Source organism: Bicyclus anynana, chromosome 16 (assembly GCF_947172395.1).
Source record: "Bicyclus anynana chromosome 16, ilBicAnyn1.1, whole genome shotgun sequence".
Classification (NCBI taxonomy): Eukaryota; Metazoa; Arthropoda; class Insecta; order Lepidoptera; family Nymphalidae; genus Bicyclus; species Bicyclus anynana.
In genome coordinates this window covers 14361109-14381399 of record NC_069098.1, presented here as the reverse complement: position 1 = coordinate 14381399, position 20291 = coordinate 14361109, and the positions used below count along the sequence as shown (strand labels likewise).

The 20291-nt window shown below is 34.9% G+C and overlaps 1 protein-coding gene across 2 annotated transcripts in view; it reads right to left on the bottom strand.

Moving 5' to 3' along the window:
* Positions 1-3055: 3055 nt before the first annotated feature.
* LOC112052582 (protein pecanex) overlaps positions 3056-20291 on the bottom strand; it is a 44561-nt gene continuing 27325 nt past the window's right edge. For both annotated transcript variants that reach the window (XM_052886239.1, XM_052886240.1), the window contains exons 22-26: positions 20084-20206; positions 18497-18559; positions 17767-17912; positions 15796-16219; positions 3056-15123 (exon numbers count right to left, since the gene is read on the bottom strand). In XM_052886239.1, the coding sequence (XP_052742199.1) occupies positions 14983-15123; positions 15796-16219; positions 17767-17912; positions 18497-18559; positions 20084-20206 (897 nt within the window). In that variant the 3' untranslated portion in view covers positions 3056-14982. The remainder of the gene's footprint in view (positions 15124-15795; positions 16220-17766; positions 17913-18496; positions 18560-20083; positions 20207-20291) is intronic.

The following is a 20291-nucleotide window of genomic DNA, read 5'->3' as shown; positions in this document are numbered from 1 at the left end:
AATTATAAGTGGAACATAATCCTTGTGGAACAACGGAATCCGAAAAATAATAGGTACGACTATAGTTCAAAGTGCGGAGATCGAACCCATAACCTTTCCATGTTGAGCCTGCCATGGAGCTCAATGGTTAGGAGCTAAATAGCATCAATGGCTTGACTTAATAATTTAATTTTAATATTGGGCTTTACCTAGGTCCTAGTCTATCAGTCAACTAAGAAACTAACTAATTAAATCATAAATATGGGTATATAGTATATACCTATATTTATGATATCTTTATATAAACTATATACCATACCTGGTCTAATAGTTTTATCACTAGATTTGTATATTAGCATATTATGCCAAAAAACAAGCTTGTCTTCATAATTGTCAAATATATATGTATGTATTCATGTTATGATTGAGCTTAGAAATTATCCAAACCGTTCTTATAAATATTGGTCCAATATTGAAAATTAGTGATTAACCCTATTCGAAATTATTAAGAACCTTGGGTTCTATTGATATAAAAATTTCATTCGCTGTAGGTGGGTACTATAATGGAAAATATAGATATAGTCGGATGCATTGTTTATGACGGTTTAGGTATCACCGGTTACTCTGGGGCGCAACGGTAGGGCACCCACCTAAAGACGCGCAATACACAGGGCATTCTCTCGGGGGCCCCGAAGGTCTGACAAATACTTCAAAAAGCTTGACATATAGAAGATTTTGGTCAACAAAATCGTTATCGTAATCGTAACCAAAAATCCAGCAGTATTCTAAGATCATTAATAGCATATTGTATGATACTGTATGTGTTTAGGTAGGTATAAATGGTCATACTTAGTAAAAAAATGTTGGTATAATTCGCTTTTTTTACTTTCCAAAAGGACCCCATTTTCTAATGTGCCAGGACTCCAGCCTAGTTTAAGACGGCGGTGCACACGCGTCTTAATTTTAGCGTACGTACTTTAAGTATAACCATAACCTGATACCAGCACCTTATTTCGAAGACGTCATAAAGATTGCATCCGACTATACCTTGGTAGATATAGCTCGTGCCATACTTTGTGTCCGCTCTGATATTGCTACACTCCGTAGGTACTGCAGATAGCGGAGGGTGTGGGTTCGAATCCGGTCCGTGGCATGCACCTCCAACTTTTCAGTTGTGTGCATTTTAAGAAATTAAATATCACGTGTCTCAATCCGTGAAGGAAAACATCGTGACAAACCTGCATACCTACCAGAGAATTATCTTAATTCTCTGCGTGTGTGAAGTCTGCCAATCCGCATTGGGCCAGCGTGGTGGACTAATGGCCTTGCTCCTTTCATTCTGAGAGGAGACTCGAGCTCAGCAGTGAGCCGAATATGGGTTGATGACGTAGGTACTGCGCAGTTATTAACCCGGCTGGGATGTCGAAATAAAAAAAAACATTTATTTTACAAGCCCTTCTAAAACGTTAAGTTACGTTGATTTAATGGTGATAATTAAAGTTACTTACGAGGGTCCCAAAGCGAATTGGTCCGAGAAGAGTCCACAACAAACTCAGCCTCAGATATTTTTTCTTTACTGCGAAAACACACGCCTCGTGTTCAGAGCAGACTTCAAGTTTGGCGCGACCTATAAGTTTTTTAGAATTTTAGAGCATCCGTGTCATAGAAAAATTAGGAATATTTAATATTTACCTAAATCTTTATGTACCTACTTACTTTTCTAAATTAATACTTAACTTTAAATAAAGGTATTTTCTATGTGTATGTAGTAGACTACTAAGCCTACCTTTATAAAACCAAACCAATTGTCGTCCATCTTATTTTAGTAGGTATCTATAGTCTGGCAAGTTCGTTGACAACACTCCCATGTTATGCGGGCGACGGGCGGAAAGACTGCGCGGGTGTGAAATCGTGCGTGCAGGGAAGTGAGGTGATGCACCAGTCGTGGGTTTTTCATTCATCGCTACACGCCCCCCGGACCGCGCGCAACATCGGGAGCGTGCGAACGAAGTTGCCAAGCTATACAGATTAAGTTTCGTTAACTTGTACAAAATTATTAGGTTAGTTATACTTGGTATACCTACTATACTAACGTCAAACTTCGAGTCCGTTCTGATACTCCAACAGGCCGAACTACGCAACTATTATTAATTTACCCGACTGGCATTGATTTTAACTAGCGGATGCCCGCGACTTCGTCCGCGTGGAATTCAGTTTTTCTCGAATCCCGCGGGAACCATAGTTTTTTCCGGGATAAAAAGTAGCCTATGTGTTAATCCAGAGTAAAATCTATTTCCATTCCAAATTTCAGCCAAATAGCTTCAGTAGCCGCAGCGTAAAAGAGGAACTAACATACACACAAACTGTCGCCTTTATAATATTAGTGTGATAGGAGATCGGTGCCGGCTGGGCTATAGGTATTTTCCTTTACATAATATGCCTCGGGTTCAGAGCGGACTCGATGTGTGGAGCGATCTACATAGACCAAACAATAGGTATAAAGTCTATATATATATCTATATGCTACCTTGTTTAGAATTAAATCTAAATCTGTATTTACAGAACTACCTATTTCAATAAATATTTTCCCAAGAAAAGCTTTTTTTATTTATATGTGTAATATACTACCCTGTTCAAAAAGTAAGGTGAATTTATATTTTTATGAAAAAATATTTATTTATTCATCAAAATTTATATTGTCCCCTTCAAAGTAGTCCCCCTCGGATAAAATGCACTTAACGTCCTCTATAAAAGAAGAGCCTGTAATAACCAGACTTATGTCATTTTATGAAGGCTGAAAGCTTTTCAGCCCATGTTCCTACCACATAGTAGGGAATGCTAAATTTGCAGTTACATAAGCGTCATGGGGACCGATTGCATTTGGTAGATTAAATGATAGGAAGAATAAATAGTTATTTACTTTTTTCGCTTTTAGCGGTGGTAAAAATAATCACAGACTTAAAAATCAATTTTTATTACTTTGGCTTACTGAAATTGTCAGAAAATTTTAGCGAGATTTAAATTCAAGGTAGGTAAGGGTTTTATTTTGTGGAAGTAGGAGAAAAAAAATCCAAAATTCCATGTACCGCTTTATTTCTGGATACACCTCGATATTGTTAATCGTATTTTAACATAATTTAACATTTCTACCGGCGGTTTTCACTCGACACAAACAACATATACTTTGTTACTGGTACCATGTGGGTTTGGAGTTCATTGACCCCGACACAAAAAGTGACATGACAAAATCTGTATTATAAAATACGTAACTTTATACTTTCGTAAGACTAATGATTTATCTATATTAAAAATAACATTTTTAATAAATTGTTTTATTAAATTAAACAATTTCAAATATTTTCTGTCATTTTGTTGCAATAAAGCCGAAAAGTGACATCATATTTTAACACCTTGTAACATAAAAAAATCATTGCAAATAAAATGTACTTAACTGCATTTTTAAATAAAATAAATTAATTTGAATTATGTATTTTGCATCTATTTAAATTTAATGATGGCCACATTGTATTTAATAAAATAAAATAGTAACAATTATTAGTTGTATTAAAATTGAAATGAAACAGCACTTGTACCTACAAAGATGGTAAGAAATACATATAACACCACAGTCTTAGAAAAGTATAAAGTTATGTATTGGTAGGTATGTGATAAAAAACCATAAAGCAGTTTAACTTATTTTAAGAACATTTATTGATTTCTCCTTTACTTAATTTTGGCGACACGATGAAAATCTTAAGACATGCTCTCAACTAAAGAGTGAATTTAGAATGGTTTAGAAACATGAATACGTTGTCAGAGCATATCTTGGATTTAAATCTTTTACACCACATGACAATAATTTTAACATAAATTGTGCAATCTTATATTCGTACTTTACGTAGGTACATAGGCAGTTACATTAAAGCGAAGGCCCCACTGGAGCGTCCATTTTGCGTCCCCAGTGACGTGTGCTGCGTCCAATCACAAACAAGAACCATCCTGAGTATGACCAATCACTAACTAGAACATATTCGTTATGATTGACGCAGCGCACCAACGTGGACGCAACTTAGACGCTTTACTAGTAACCTTAGCTTAGTTTAAGAACGATTTTATGGGCATAATGATATTACCTTAGTTTGTTATCGGAAAAGTTGCTATTTTTCACTTCTTTTTCCTGTTATATGCCTAAATGTCCGGCGGAGCGCAGCTTACTTGTTCCAATTGTTTATTTATTTTCAAATCGAGAAAATTCAGCATCGAATAGCAACTTTTACAATCGTCATTAAAATAGATTAGATGTTTACTCGTAGATATATTTTACATACGTTGAACGTATGTAAATATGGCTACCTGTCGGGAGAAAACACATCTTTGTGGACGGATCGTGCTTTCCTTTACAAACTACGTTCTACAGGAATTCTGTTTCTCAATGTAATGCATACTGAATCGGCTGTACACATAAATTTTATATTTAAACATATGATTTGTTTATACTTTTAACACATTATTTAAAAAAAAAAAGACTAAAAACAGACCTTTTTATAAAATGTAACAATCACAATAATGTCCAAGATTGAATTTTGTAAGTAATTATTTACATGTAGTGTGATTTATCAGGCGTAGCTTGGACGCGTTTGTGTAGCCTATACTTTATAGTACGATCATTAATTCCAGTCAATAAAATGACATGTGCATCTGTCACTGAAATGTCATTTTACTTACTGGAATTAATAATCTCAAGTAAGATTGATCGTATGTACGACTATTTATAAATCCCAGTCAGTAAAATGACAATTCAGTGACATATGCACTAGTCATGTATGAATAGTTAAAGTTGATTACTTACTGAAAGTTCAAATCTATTGCATGTTCTTGCATGCAAAGAAAAATGAGCTTAATGTTACTCACTTTTAAGTCTTATCTCTTACTACTTATTTATTTGTTTTACAAACAGCCCATTTGAAATTCCACTTTAGAACAAGGCGGATTAGGTTGATATTAGAGTGGCATTATCGAGTGGCTATTTATATCCATCGTGCAATGGAACCTGCAGTTTCGTATGTCAATCTAGTGTACAGCCGAAAGTGTCATATGCAAGTGTTGCATAGGGTAGTTGACACTTTTTTTAAATGGTCTTAAATAGTTTTCATTATCGTTCTACTAAATTAATTTAATTTAAAAAAATCATATTTTATGAGACGAGTATAATGAAAATTTAGTTTTTAAATACCAGTTAAAACGCGCGTCGGCCATGATGGTCATATTTCAACTGTTTCATGACGTCACTGTAACAACAGCGTTTGACAAAACTATTAGGTAGTTAATAATTTGTTTGACGTTTAGTACATCAATTAACATTATGACGTCACAAAATGGACGACAGTGTTTTTGACGTTTGGAAAATTTAAAAAATACATGATTTTTAAATTAAGTTTTTTAAGAAATCCTTAACTTTTAATAATTAATATCAATATATTCCGGACCCTTATTCCATGTACTATGCGAAATTAATATTGTTTATATTAAATTTGATATGAGTCAACTACCCTATTGAAATAATCAAACCTCCTAGCCGAGTCCTCGTCTGCGCGAAACAGGGGTGCTGGTGACAAAGGGGAAGCAAGAGAGTCGTGGGTAGAGTTGCCTACGTTTTTTAATGAAAATAAATACTAAATGTATAAAAAGGACATTGTTACTATTTCTCATATATTATAATTCATAAGAGCATTTTAATCTTATGAATTATAATCATTATGTATATAAAATACAATAAATAAATATTACTACTGTCGGTATTTAAATTTAGTAATTATTTGAACTTCAAAGAAGCCATGTTTATTTCTCCCCGCCATGTTAAAAAAGAAAAATCACTATTGGATAGAAGCAGGCGTTACTTTGCGGAAGTTCATCATGATTATATAATGATATATTTATTTTGCTATCATCCGCGAAAATTCGGCGAACCCATGCGACAACGTCACCCAGGTCCGACAAAATACTCTCTACGTACGTTTCACCCCGAAACCGAAATTTTTGCAATTGCACGTTGTAGAGTCAACATCTCCTGAGGATGCTCCGGTTGAGCTCAGCAGAGCTCAGCAGCCTGCATCGCGCATACGAGGACTCAAGTGGTTTTGTGTACAAGCATAGGTAAGTCGCGCCAAACTTCTAGTCCGCTCAGATATTGCAACACACGAAACTGGAGGGCTATTCTGTAACGATGTTTTGAATAACTCGCAAGTGCGAGTTCCGAATTCACCTCTATCTCTCTGTGTCTAACACGATACTATAGAAAGAGAAAGATAGACATCAATTCGAAACTCGCACTTGCAAGTTATACAAAACATCGTTACAGAATTTTCCCCCGGAGCAGCTATTTATAATCTGACTGGGATATATATAATAATTTATTTTGCTATCACCCGCGAAAAGCCGACGAACCCATGCAAGAACGTCACCCAGGTCCGACAAAATATTCTCTACGTACGTTTCACCCCGAAACCGGAGCATCCTCAGGATATGTTTTGCAATTGCACGTTGTAGAATTCGGCTTTTCGCGGCTGATAGCAAAATAAATAAATTATTATATATTCATAATGAACTTCCGTAAAGTAACGCCTGCTTCTATCCAATATGACTGGCGTATGTTTTCGTTAACTGTGCAAGCACACGCCTCGTGTTCAGGGCGGACTAGAACTTAGGCGCGACCTATACAAACTTTGTAAAATGCATTCGTATTCAAAGTCCTACTATTCTCTGATTCTGACAATATGAAGCGACAAAGGAAGCCCTATATGTAAATGCAAAGTAACACTGACATTAAATTCGTAGTTCAGAATTCTACATTTCGAAATTGTTACAAGAATTACATTTTCACTTAAATCTATACTTATACCATTTTACCGCACGCTGTGCATTTTTTTACAATTGTACGTTGTGAAAACAGATCCTATTTTTTTCTCAAGTATTAGATTGTAATTGTTTTATACAGTGGCCATCAGAGTTTATACCATAAACAATTATTATTATTAAAAAAAGAGGTATGAAAATTATCAGTCGGTCGGGTTTGGGTTGTTTATCTTGAATTTTTCAATAATTGCTGACGAAGGCAAAAATTTAATTTGTATATGATGGATAAAGTATTTTAGTTTTTAAAGAAAAACAAGTATATGCTTTCCTAGCAGAACCTCGCGGTTTTCCCATTTCCGTGGGATATTTTACTCCTTCACAATGAAGCTTTCTTTTAGTGAAAATATTTTTCAAATCAGTCTGTAGTGAATTAAAATTAACTACGAATATATAAGTATTATCTTGAAAAAATAAATATCACGTGTCTCAAACGGTGAAGGACAACATCGTGAGGAAACCTGCATACCAGAGAATTTTCTTCTTTTTCTGCGTGTGTGAAGTCTGCCGATCCGCAGTGGGCCAGCGTGGTGGACTATTGGCCTATCCCTGAGAGGAGACTCAGACTCAGAGCTCAGTAGTGAGCCGATTATGGGTTGATAACGGAATATATTATCAGTGACAGTGATTTTGAAAAAAACAAGATAACGACCGGCCATAGACCAACTTAATTTAGTCTAAATAATACCAATTTAAGAAAATTACATTCAGTTGTGGAAAACTTAATATTAAAATTGGGGCATTTTTTTCATGATGTCATTATTTACTATCTAAGAGGAAACGATGTTCTTTCTAAAAATCATTTAAACGTAGAACATGAACAAGAATATACTCAGAGGCACAATTATTCGCCCATTTTAGTTTACTCGCGCATGTTAAAGTGGGCGGATAATAGATCGTATTTCAAGATCAATTGAAAAAATATACATACATTTGGCGCCGAATCTGAACTAAATATTAAATATAATGTGTAATATACCATTCATTACTTCCATAAAAAATTCTTGAATCAAAATCACCTCCAATCAAATTGAATTTTACAAAAACATTTGATCAATCTAGTTCGTGATTTTTTAAATCTAAATTTTAAAGTAAAATAGAGTATATTATACAGCGTATACACCAGTGGCGAAAGATAGAATTTTGACGAAGGTAAGTCCCAAAGAAAGGGAAATTCATACCACTTAATACAAACTCTGGATTCTCATACATATTCTTTACAATAATGAATATGTATATAAGGATTTTAAAAAGGTAACCCGTAGGGAATCGTCCTGTCGTCTTGTTATTTTTAGTTCAGTTTCGGATCCTTGTACATCAAAGGCAAAAGGCGTATATAAGGAAGTGAAAACCCGCGGTTCTTCATAAGTACAGTGAACACTTAACATTTATCATTCAAAAGGAGACAAATTGAGTCACTTTAATAAGTTACAAGATGACATTACAAATGGATAATGAACTGCTTCCAAAGAATTTCTACTATTAGATATGTTACGTGCCAACAAAAACACCGCAAAAAGTGATCCGAATTTAGTTACTGCACTGAGCGCACACATGCACAATTTTGTGTTGACTTATATTATATATTTATGTATACATAAATATATTCATACATATTATATATTTATGTATACATAAATATATTTATATATATTATAAATTTATGTATACATTAATCTTCTTGAACGCACAACTCGATATTGTAGTTAAATAATCTTTCCTTGTTTACAATGCGGCTAAATGAAATTAAGACAATTAGTCACTTTTTCCCGCTTCATTTTCGACGCGCGTGATATATCTATAGTATAAAATCCTTGTCCGCTTCGTCGTCTTTGGTCGCATAGACATGAGAGAGAGCAAGATTATTTTATTATATTTTTAATCTCTATGTACATTATATATTTTTTTACCTGGCAACTCAACTCATTCGTATTATACTTGTATTATTAGCCCATTTCAGCGAGCCTTAAAGGCCTAGGCCATCCTTTTTATAGGAGATACCCAGTGGCGTGCACAAAGTTTTCATCTAGGGTATGCACTATATGTAGAAAATGTATTAAATGGAAAATTCCTTCTCCAATAAAGGCTTGTAGCGAGTTCTAGGGGTATGCAATGCATTTTTGCATCTAGTAAGTATTGCAGTTAAGGGGAAAAGACCTATCACGTTGAGGTGCCAGCTAAAATAATTTACATAAAAAACATATTTAAATCTTTACAATCGTTTAATCGACTTACATTTATATTGATTTTATTGTAACTTATCAAAATGGTTCCAATGCAATAGGTACTATATGTTAACAATAGTCTAGTTTATATTCATACAGTCAGTTAATCGGCTGTACACAACACACGGAAACGCCTTGACACATTTGAAACGCGACTGTCGCAATCAAAACGCGACAGTCGCAATTTGTTTATTTTAGGTTTCTGGTTTAATATCCAATTGATAAAACTTCAAGAAAACTGACCATACTTTTGAAATAAAACAACCAATTTAATTTATTTAAGTGTACATTTTTTATTATTATGCAACAAGTTATTTAAGATATAATATATGGGATTATTTTTCTGAATCATAGCTTTAAACCACGCTGTAACTTACGTGCCAATTTAAAAATGGTATTAAATTAATTTGTAAGTCCAAAAAAATCAGACTTTTAGTCTGATACAGAATAAATTCAAAAGGCTATAATAATAATAAAATAAGACTATATAATGGTCACCGGTTGCCTGTATCGTGTACAACCGATTTAGCATTAACAACGGCTTAGATGCGCTCGCGATTATAAAAAATCAGTCTAAAATATATTAAGGCAACTCGCGAAAAAAATATGTAATTTCTAGTGAATACATAGGTATTAAAGAAAAGTCAGGGAATGACATTGACAGTCTAAATATGTGTAATTCGGTTTTTGTCTGAGAACTGTTCTCACTGTGGTGTTTAAGCTCAAAGCTATTGGAACCCAGAGCCGTAAAGCAAGTTATTTAAAAAAAATGTGTCTGGTATTTGTGAAGGGATACTTAGAATCTGTTACACGTTTTACAAATCGGCCACATGAATTCTTTTACAAAATATTAAGAAAAAATGTCAGTTTTAAAACGGATTATGCTCAAAAATATTTTATTGTTGTTTTTTAACAAATAACATTTCATAATTTGTTTAGCATTTTGTGACATTAAATTTTAATTTTTTCATGATCTTTTTTAAAAATTGTTTTTGTGACCTCAAGCGTACATACGTGACGAAAAGTCAATACCTAAGCCATCCATGAAGCAGTTTACTGCATTTTCATACATATACAATGTGTCGTTCACCTTCAATACGGACTTCTTATAAGAATTGATGTAAATACTCAACAACATGCAAGGTCATCAACAATCACCTCATCAATCCCCCATCATACAACAAGGCTTTAGGTCAAGTATAAACGCTTCATTTACTAACGAAAATGTCTCATAAAAGAAAAATTCCAAACCACCAGATTGATAACGTTTAGAAGAAATACACAATTATACATTTAGATTTAATTTTTAGAATATAATAATTTAAATTTTAAACGATCAACTGGAATAATTATTGTAATCCCCTTAAATTCGTAAAACTCAACGTACTTAGCGCAGTGTACTAATCATACAGTTCAGAATAGGCAGTGTTCAACATTCTATAGTCACTCAAAGGTTATTAGCAGAGGTCGAGCAAAGGCGTTTAGAACATCTTGATGCAGTATGCCATTTATTTAGAAGCCTTCTTATATCTACGACTACAGTAGTAGACAGATATACTGCGAGTGGTGCAACCGGACTTTCCTAACAAAGTAACAAAGGGCGCAGTCCAGACGATGAAGCCAAAGTGTCGCATAGTCACTTGCTTTTCACACTATTTAAGTCACCAAGTTTTTAGTTTATTTTTGTGCCGCTTTAAAATAAATAAATGCATTAGTTTCAATATTTTGTCAGACATGAGTCCCGCTATAACTCTATTTCCTCAGTTAAAAAACCGTGATGAGTTCAATATGTATATACATAAAAATTAACAACCAATCATACCACTTGGTTCTGATAGCAGTACGTCTTTCGCCGATAAGGTGGTATCCCGAAGTGATAAAAAGATAATTTGAGTTACTTATACTCGTATCTTTTTTTCGTCCTATAGCAACGAAAGAGGTAACATAAATATTACTTTCGTTCGTAGCAATGGGGCGTGAAGTCAAATTTATCTCATTATCTCCTGGCGCGATATATCATACTCGTATTAGACTATATTAGTCCAGCAAGGCGTGCCTAAACAAATTTAGACATTAGAAGTTCCCAGTTCTATAGGATAACCTTACAAGGCTTGTTGTTTTTTAATTGGTGTCTGTTTCTGAACTGTGCGTTAGCTATACTGTACGCGTTCGAACAATACGTTAGTTAATGTAATAAATATATACCCAACAAATAACAGCGATAGTATTATACATATAAATATAAAGCGACGTACACACTGTGCTGAAATATAAAGAAACTATTATACACAAAAACAAACAGTTTCTGGACTTGGTAAATAAATATGCTTTTATTTGTTTTTTCACTTTTTAGTTTATTTCTTCTGACGCTGATATATGTAAAACTGAAGTAAAAACCCTTGTGGTCGTTTTATATTTTTAAAATGATTTAATTTTAACATGTAAAACAAAGTTATGGTTGTAAACATAGAAAAGATTAATCGGTTTGCCTAAGTTGTGAATAAAACCTTTATTCTATTCTTAAATTGTGCATAGAGAAAGAAGACTAGGAAGTCTTTAAATACGCTATTAAAAGTTATTGGTAGATTAAACAATGTCCGAGTATTTTTAAATACACTCAAAAGCAATAGTGTGTACACCGCTTTATTTAACTACATAACTTAATTTTGTACCAATATACATACATACAAACCACATTTTTGGTGCTAAAGGGACTAAGATTTGTTTTTTGGGAGAGAGTTACGACTTAAAATTAAAATTTAGTGAAAAAAGTAACAAAAATAAAAAAATAGACTTTGTTACAGGCAAAGTTCGTAATTGCCAATGAAAGACTTTTTTGTGAATGAGTATTTTTCATTTGGTTCAGTGTATCATCGGTCGGATACGCTCTGCAACAGTTCGTTTCATGTAGGGTGGTGCGGGTGACAGTTCGTTTTACTTTTGAAAGTTTGCCGCTATTCACATTTGTTTTTTTTTAAATTCCAACGTAAAACTAGTATTATAAAATATTTGTCCTTATTTTTCGTTAAACATTTATCTATGTTACTGGAATTGTGTGTAATAGATCATTGCATATACAATCCCTAAAACATGTTTATTGTTTAATAGATTTTAAGATATAATTTTCTTGTTTTTTTTTATTTATTTATTTAATTTTACGTGATTTATTTTTTATTTTAATAGCTTTTAATTATAGTAGTCCGACATTTTTTGATATTAATTTGCATTGTATATTTTAACATTGATTCATTGCTGACAACTGTAGTTTTGACATAAGTAATTTTAATAGTGAATGCTGTGATAACCTATAATAATCTGTGCAATAAGTTAGTATATTAATGTAAATTATTGACACGTGACAATGTAACAGCTGTTGTTTGTCCTTATTAAATAAATAAATAAATAAATAAATAGATATATATATATGCGAACTTTGCCCAAAACAAAATCGTACTTTACACAAATCGTTTCATACAACACAAGATGTACTATACAGGCTACGGCATACATTTTTATACATTATGTACATTTATTTACAATGCAACATACATACATACATTTCAAGCGTATTTTTTATATATATACACATTTTTTGAATTAACTACACGAACGTTTAGTATATATGTTTAGAAATGTCCAACAATGTAAATAGATTTTAACTTTTAATGTGATAACACTTTTTTTACACACTTGGAAATTTCTAACAATTTTATAGAACATTTTACATGATTAAAATTATTTTTAGTCGATTCAATAACGATATCCTGTTATTCGAAATCACAACATAGGCCAAGAGTCGGCCGCTTTTCCTAATAATTAAATACGTAAAGAGTTGTTGATCTTGACTCATTGTTGTTTACACAAAGCCATCATTCGCACGAGAGTTTTTACAACGGACGTTAAAAAAAGCGTTCAAATATAGTATGAAGTTAAATGAAGGTCTATTTTCAACGCCCAAAATTTAAAATGCAACACAGCTCAATTTTTATTCTTTACAAGTTAGCCCTTGACTACAATCTCACCTGATGGTAAGTGATGATGCAATCTAAGATGAAAGCGGGATAATTTGTCAGGAGGATGAAAGTCCACAATCCTTTCGGTTTCTACACGGCATCGAAACACTAAATCGCTTGACGGTACGTCTTTGCCAGTAGGGTGGTAACTAGCCACGGCCGAAGCTTCCAGACAGTCCTGGACCAATTAAGAAAACCTCAATCGAGCCAGCCGGGGATCGAACCCAGGACCTCCGACTTGTAAATCCACCGCGCATACCACTGCGCCACGGAGGTCGTCAAAAAAAAAAGTGCCATGTCTTTAAAACGCTGTCGTGGGAATGCATATTTGTTGTATTTGAACGATTTTTTAACGTCCGTTAAAAAAACTCTCGAACGAATGAGGGTTAAAACTTTGTTAAACTAAATAAAAACCAAATATTTATTTAAATTTCTGGTAGAATAATCACAATAATTTTCATTTTTAATTTAGTGTATATCAGAATGAAACATAGACAAATAGACTTTCCATAGTAATTAGAATTTTTACAATATTCTGTCAAATCCGTGTTATTTTTTTTAAACCGTGACTAGGTGAATTTATATTTAAATCTTAATCATAGCCATTTATGTGAGTAGTTTTGTGCCATATAGTTGTTTTTTTCTCATATGAGTCAGTATTAGCTTATACATCATAGTATTTCCATGTTAAAACGCTGCGACTAATGACTTAACTCAGAACTCAGCATAAAGTTTGACGTGTTCTATAAATCAATGGTTCTGAGTCTAGATTTCGTTGTCTATTTTTTTGACGTGATTCAAAATTACTCAAATTGTAGTAATTTTTGACTACAGTATATATAATATACAGACAGATATGTAAACTATATATCTGGCAGAATATTTATAAGCTGCGTCAGAAACAATGTCTGACACAACATATAAATTATTATTTAAATCTCGATTTGATTGTTTGTTTTGAATGAAATTGTATGCTATGAGAACAAGTGTCTTCTTTTTACAATACAGAACTATATATTCTGTTCAAACAAGGTTGACGCAGTCTATAACTCATTGGTTTCGTATCTAGACTTCATTGTCTATATTCTGTGGGTGGATTTTCACGATAAATCAAAGTTATCGGCGATCTGATACCACAAGTTACTAAACTTGGATAGATAGTTTGACGTGGTTTCTAAACAGTTGTTTGACGCGTCTCATAAATAGTGATTTTACGTGACTTATAAATAGCTGTTTGACGTGATTTATAAATCAGTTTGATGCGCAAATCATATGGATTTTCTATTTTATGATGACAGTTTTACTTTGGTTGTAGAAGTAAGGTGTACATACATGCATTGGATAAGCGGGTTGGTTTGTGTAACAGATGGAACGTCAGCAATGTAGAAACATTATAAAATTATCATTTGCTTGTAAATGATTTTTAAGCAACAGCTTTTTGATTTGATTTTTATGTCATATGCTGCCATGTATCACTATAAATAATAATTTAACATTGCCTTTCTACTGTGCCGTCGTTCCTATAGTTTATACAGAATGTGTCTGTTGTCACCTTACAACATCCAAAACCAAAGTTTCCCTGCGATTGAATAACTTTACCTACATTATATAAGTATTGGACCTAGGTATTGTCGATTTGCAACAAGTCAAGTCAAGACAAGTCACCAATCAGACTAGTTTGACGTGTTTGACGTGATCTATAACTGGTTGACGTATTTGACGAGATCTATAACTGTATAACGTATATGACGAGACCTATAACTGGATCACGTATTTGACGAGACCTATAACTGGTTGACGTATTCGACGAGATCTATAACTGGATGACGTATTTGACGAGACCTATAACTCGAGTTCTACACTTCGTCACCGAGGTCTTGCACGCAGTTCTCAGCGATAGGCACGAACCTGTCGTCGATTTGTAGCAAGAGGATGCTTTTGTCGACGTGAGACCGTAGTTTGGGGTCTCGGTGGCTCGGTGTCCATTTATGTACTACCTGGAATTGAAAAGAAAAAATATATATCGGATTGTCATCTAAACTAAAATTTGTTTTGTTGTAACATTTTATTGTTACAAATAGGATCCGAAACTACTAGTACGATTTTAAAAATTCTTTCATCAAGGGAATGCTACATTATCAGCTAACACAGGTTATATTTTAGCCCCGTATTCCTAGAAGAATGGGAACATCGCAAGCAGTCTGTTATAGGGATATTATTGAGTTGTGAATTTGGACTGTTAACTGATTTTTTATTTAAATGACAGGTTTAATTTTTTATATGTATTTTCTCTTGTCATTTGACATAAAATAAGGAAGAAACAAAACTGATAAAAAAGTAATCACAAAGTTCTGGGTTCGAATCCTGGCACGGACTATGAAATATTGAGCTTTTCGTTCATCCAAGAAATTTTCAATGTCAAATCTTTATTTACTCTTACACACACACACGCGCACATACACAAACAAACACACATAGAATGTATTTTCAGATTATTGTTTAATTTTATGTTAAATTAACTATGGAAAATCTGCAATTGGCGACAGCTAATTTCCAAAAATTCAAAATTTCCTAAAATAAATTTTACACTAATTTTTTTTGGTAACACTGTTGATTTTTCTTTTTAACAATAAATAAATAAATACTTGTGGAAAATCTTAGTAACTCACCAAACCATCCATCCCTGCCATGGGTACCCAACTCCCCCAATAGTTCCTCCCACCTCTCTCCCTCTGGTACTCGGAGGGCCACAGCACGTCGATCCTCCTCCCCAAGTTGATACAGTCATACACTCCCAGAGGTTCAACTATCAACACTTTGCTACCAACACTGATATTCACTTTTAATTCACTTTTCCCTGAATCTGATCGTTTGATTTTAGTCTTTATTTCCTTAGGCTTAGGGTCCTTCTTCTGTTCTTTCTTCAATATGGACTCCTTGTTGGATATATCTGAATAGTGGGTTTCTTTTAGAGGAATAACTTCAGGTTTCTCTATGTACCTGCCTGTGAGGTCTCGGTAACTTTCCCTTTCGTGTCGAATGTCTCTGCTGACTTTGGTGAGATCTTTTGATGTACCTTCGTTTATGAAGAATCTGTGGAGAAAAGGAGTTTTTTCTAAAGTAATAGTTCAGAGAACAGAAATCTAAAATTCTAAATTATTTTTTTTCAAGTAAACTCAATTTACACACTTTATAACGGATTCGAAGTATGTTTACTCGTAGATTAGCAGTATTACTGCAAATGGTGCTTTTAAAACTTGACGGTATTGGATTACACTTTTACAAGTTAGCCCTTGACTGCAATCTCACCAGATAATAAGTGATGATGCTTTTTTTTTATATTCTCTACAAGTTAGCCCTTGACTACAATCTGACCTGATGGTAAGTGATGATGCAATCTAAGATAGAAGCGGGCGAACTTGTTAGGAGTAGGATGAAAATCCACACCCATTTCGGTTTCTACACGACATCGTACCGGAGCGCTAAATCGCTTGGCGGTACCTCTTTGTCCGTAAGGTGGTAACTAGCCACGGTCGAAGCCTCCCAACAGCCAGACCTGGACCAATTAAGAAAACCTCAATCGGTCCAGCCGGAGATCGAATCCAGGACCTCCGTCTTATAAACCCACCGCGCATGCCACTGCGCCACGGAGGCCATCAAATGGATTTGCCTTCTTACGTCGCGGGGGATCATGCTTCCCCGGTAAGCTTCTCAACCCCGAAAGGTTGAGGGTTTTTGTAAAAAGTCAAATCCGGTGGCCAGGCGTAGACTGCGATATCATCTCTATTTGCGTCGTCGCTTTCGTCGCCACTTATGTCGCCGTAAGTGCCTGCGCCTGCGGCCCTGCGCTGGGTTTGAGACGATGGGTCTTCTCCGGCCCGTGTAACTTGGGGCGGGGGTACGAGCTTTGAGGCAATGCCTCCTTGCCCGGGCGTATCGCGGGGGATCTTGCTCCCCCGGTGTATTCTTCCAACCCCTCCCGTGGTATAGGCTTTTCAGCCTAGGGGTTTGGAATTTGAATCCGTTGGCTCCGCGCGGACTGCGATTCTGGGTTTAGTTGTGTTGTGTCGTGGTTTAGCAGTGTTACTACAGATGGCGCTTTTAGAACTTAACGATATGTCATTTCGATTACTCCAATCAATCAATTTATTTCTTTGCAGATACATGCATTATTTATACAGGTGGTCGGTAGATGTAGATGGTAAATGTATCTTGCCAATTAGGCATGCAAATTATTTATTAAGTACTAGTGGACCCGGTCAAGCTTCGTTTTGACTTATGTGCACTTCTTCCCTATCCCTACTCTACACTACTCTACCCCTACCAGACCCTACCCCTTGACTCTTAAACGTTTGTATGGGAAATAGAAAAGGGTTGTTTTTATGGTTTTCCCGGAAATTATTCTAATTTTTCTCACCTTTTAAACCTTCCCTATACCTCCACGAACATTTGAAGGCCAAGATACGATAAATCCGTTCAGCCGTTCTCGAGCAAGACTAACGAACAGCAAATCATTTTTATATATATAGATTTAATGATTCAAATGACAATTTCAGCATTTAAAATTTACATCTTTACAAGTAGTGTCGCAAGCGTGCGTAAAGTTTCACTTCAATAAGAATGTATGAGACATAAGTTACCTGGCGGCGCTGGGTTGCCTGGCGCTCCTGTTGGCAATGATCTTGCAGTCCGGCAGCGACACGTCCAGCCCGCTGGCGCCCGCCTCCTCCAGCGACGAGCCCGAGCCCGAGCCGCGCGACGAGCGCGACGCGCGCGTGCCCGACACCTGACATGACATGACATGAAAAAAAAAACTGGAAAACAATGGTGAGAGCAGGGTTGCCAACAATGTTATTAAAATATTTAATTTACATGATCTGCTGCTTCACTTGCAATAGGCTAGTTGACACATTTTTGAAATGGTCTTATTATTCATTATTGTTTACTACCAGATTGAAAAAAAAATCATATGTTTTTGAGACGTGATTGATTTTATGAAAGTTTTAGTTTTAAAATATGTTTTAGACACTACGAGCCAAAACGACTGTCGGCCGTGATGGTCTATATTTTATCTGTTTCATGACGTCACTATAACAAACGGAGCGTTTGACAAAAATAGTAGTTATTAGTTAGAACAATTAATTTGAAGTTTGCAGAAGAAGTCAGGTAACATTGCGACGTTACAAAATGGACGACAGCGTTTTTGACGTTTGGAAATTTTAAAAATGCATGATTTTCAAGTTAAGATTTATAACAAATCCTTAACTTTTACTAATTAATATCGATATATTTCGGACCCTTAATCCTTACTATATGAAATTAATACTGTTTATATTAAATTTGATACGAGTTAACTACCCTATTACATACCTTAGCACTAGCTGCGCGACGTGGCTGTTCTCGCCAACCGCATTCCCATCCACCTGCGGAACCCTAATAAATAAAAAAATAACCTTTAAAATGACAATACCAGATTAGGAAAGTTGTCCATATCAGTGATGATAGTGCTTATCATTTAAATGTATTCGCTGATGCTGAAGAGTATCCCAGAGAGGAGCTTGGGGTTGACCAAGAAACTGATAGTGAGTCGTCGGAGAAAGCGAAACGCAGGCCGGCTGCTAATAGGGCTTGTGAGCAGTTAGCTTTATATTTTAAGAAAAAATAGTGTTCATGTTAATTTAAATATTTTTCTTATTTTTCTTTAAGGGAAAGATGTCATAGAATAAGTTTCTATACTAAGTTTTTTTTTATTAATTTGTATTTTACATGACATCTGGCAGATGGAATTGTCAGAAAACAAGGGATTAAATAAACAGTTGGATATCACGTAATGGTCTTTTACTACAAAAGGGTCATATCGTTTTTCCTAAATATTTTCACAATTACGAGTATTTGTTTAAAGCCTTGTGCTCGAAACTGGATGCGGATGGCGGCGAAGAAACGTTGCATATAATGTACAGAACCAACGCTTTTATTATGTCTATGTCAGATTATATACGAATCCTATATGACATTGACATTTAGCCGTCAGCCGTGTAAATGAGATGCCCCATTGGTGTGTTGCTCAGACGAATTACCATAGAACCTGCCTTGCTAGACGTTACCCTTCTGTCAAAAGCATATGATCATGATCTAACGTGTTTACAAAAATTATTACCTTCACCCATTTGTTTAATTTGTGAAAAGTCTTTTATATCAAATTAAGTACGTCAAAAATATATTGCGATTAGAAAATTTCCTGGGTATTATTGAATATTATTAATAATGTTAGTTTGGCAATTAGTTTTTCAGGCAAACTACTCACAACATTTTTTACATTAAGTCGAGATCTGCAGGACCAATTTTCAAAATTTTTGATTCGTTGTATTCGTTTACATTTTACAAACAAAGAAAACTAAAGTTTTTTTTAGGGTAGGGATAGGGCAGGAGTAGGATAGGATATGCTTACCCCTTCCTACCCTTAACCTTCCCTAGGGGTAGGGTAGGAGGGGGTAAGCATAAGGGAAGGGCTCAGACCAATTATAGAAGGACCTGTATCGTACTCATAGTCACGAACAAAATTGTCTGTGATTTTCTGAAGAAAACGAGCTTAGATTTGGTATATATCTTATACTAAACTAGAAGTTTTTGCCCGTTTTTTACACAATTCAATTACACAAAAAGGTATTTTTACGGAGCTCTTTAACCGACGAACACGATTACAACTATTTAACATCGGTACTATAGAGACAGTTTTTATAATCGCATTAGATCGTTCATATAGTTTGACAGAAAAGTAACGTCTAGCGAGGCAGGTCCTATACAATAATTGGTCTGAGGGGAAGGGTATAGGTAAAGGCAGGGATAGGAAAGAAGTGCACACAAGTCAAACCGGGTCAGCTAGTTCGATATAAAACACTTTTCATCCATCAAACAGATGGGTGAAGGTCGTTTGTAATACGGCTCCTAGACTATAACCTGTCCGTCGTCAGTGTGCCGCATGTCGGCGTGCTCGGGCGGGCGCAGCGTGTCCGACACGGCCAGTAGCCGGAACGACGCCGGCAGACGAGCGTCGCGCCGCAGACGACTCCTGTTGCTCATCTGGACAATAAAACAACGCGTTACTATAATAATTATTGTAATAAAAAAAAAACAAGTGTGCTGTAAACTACACGACTGTTTCGTT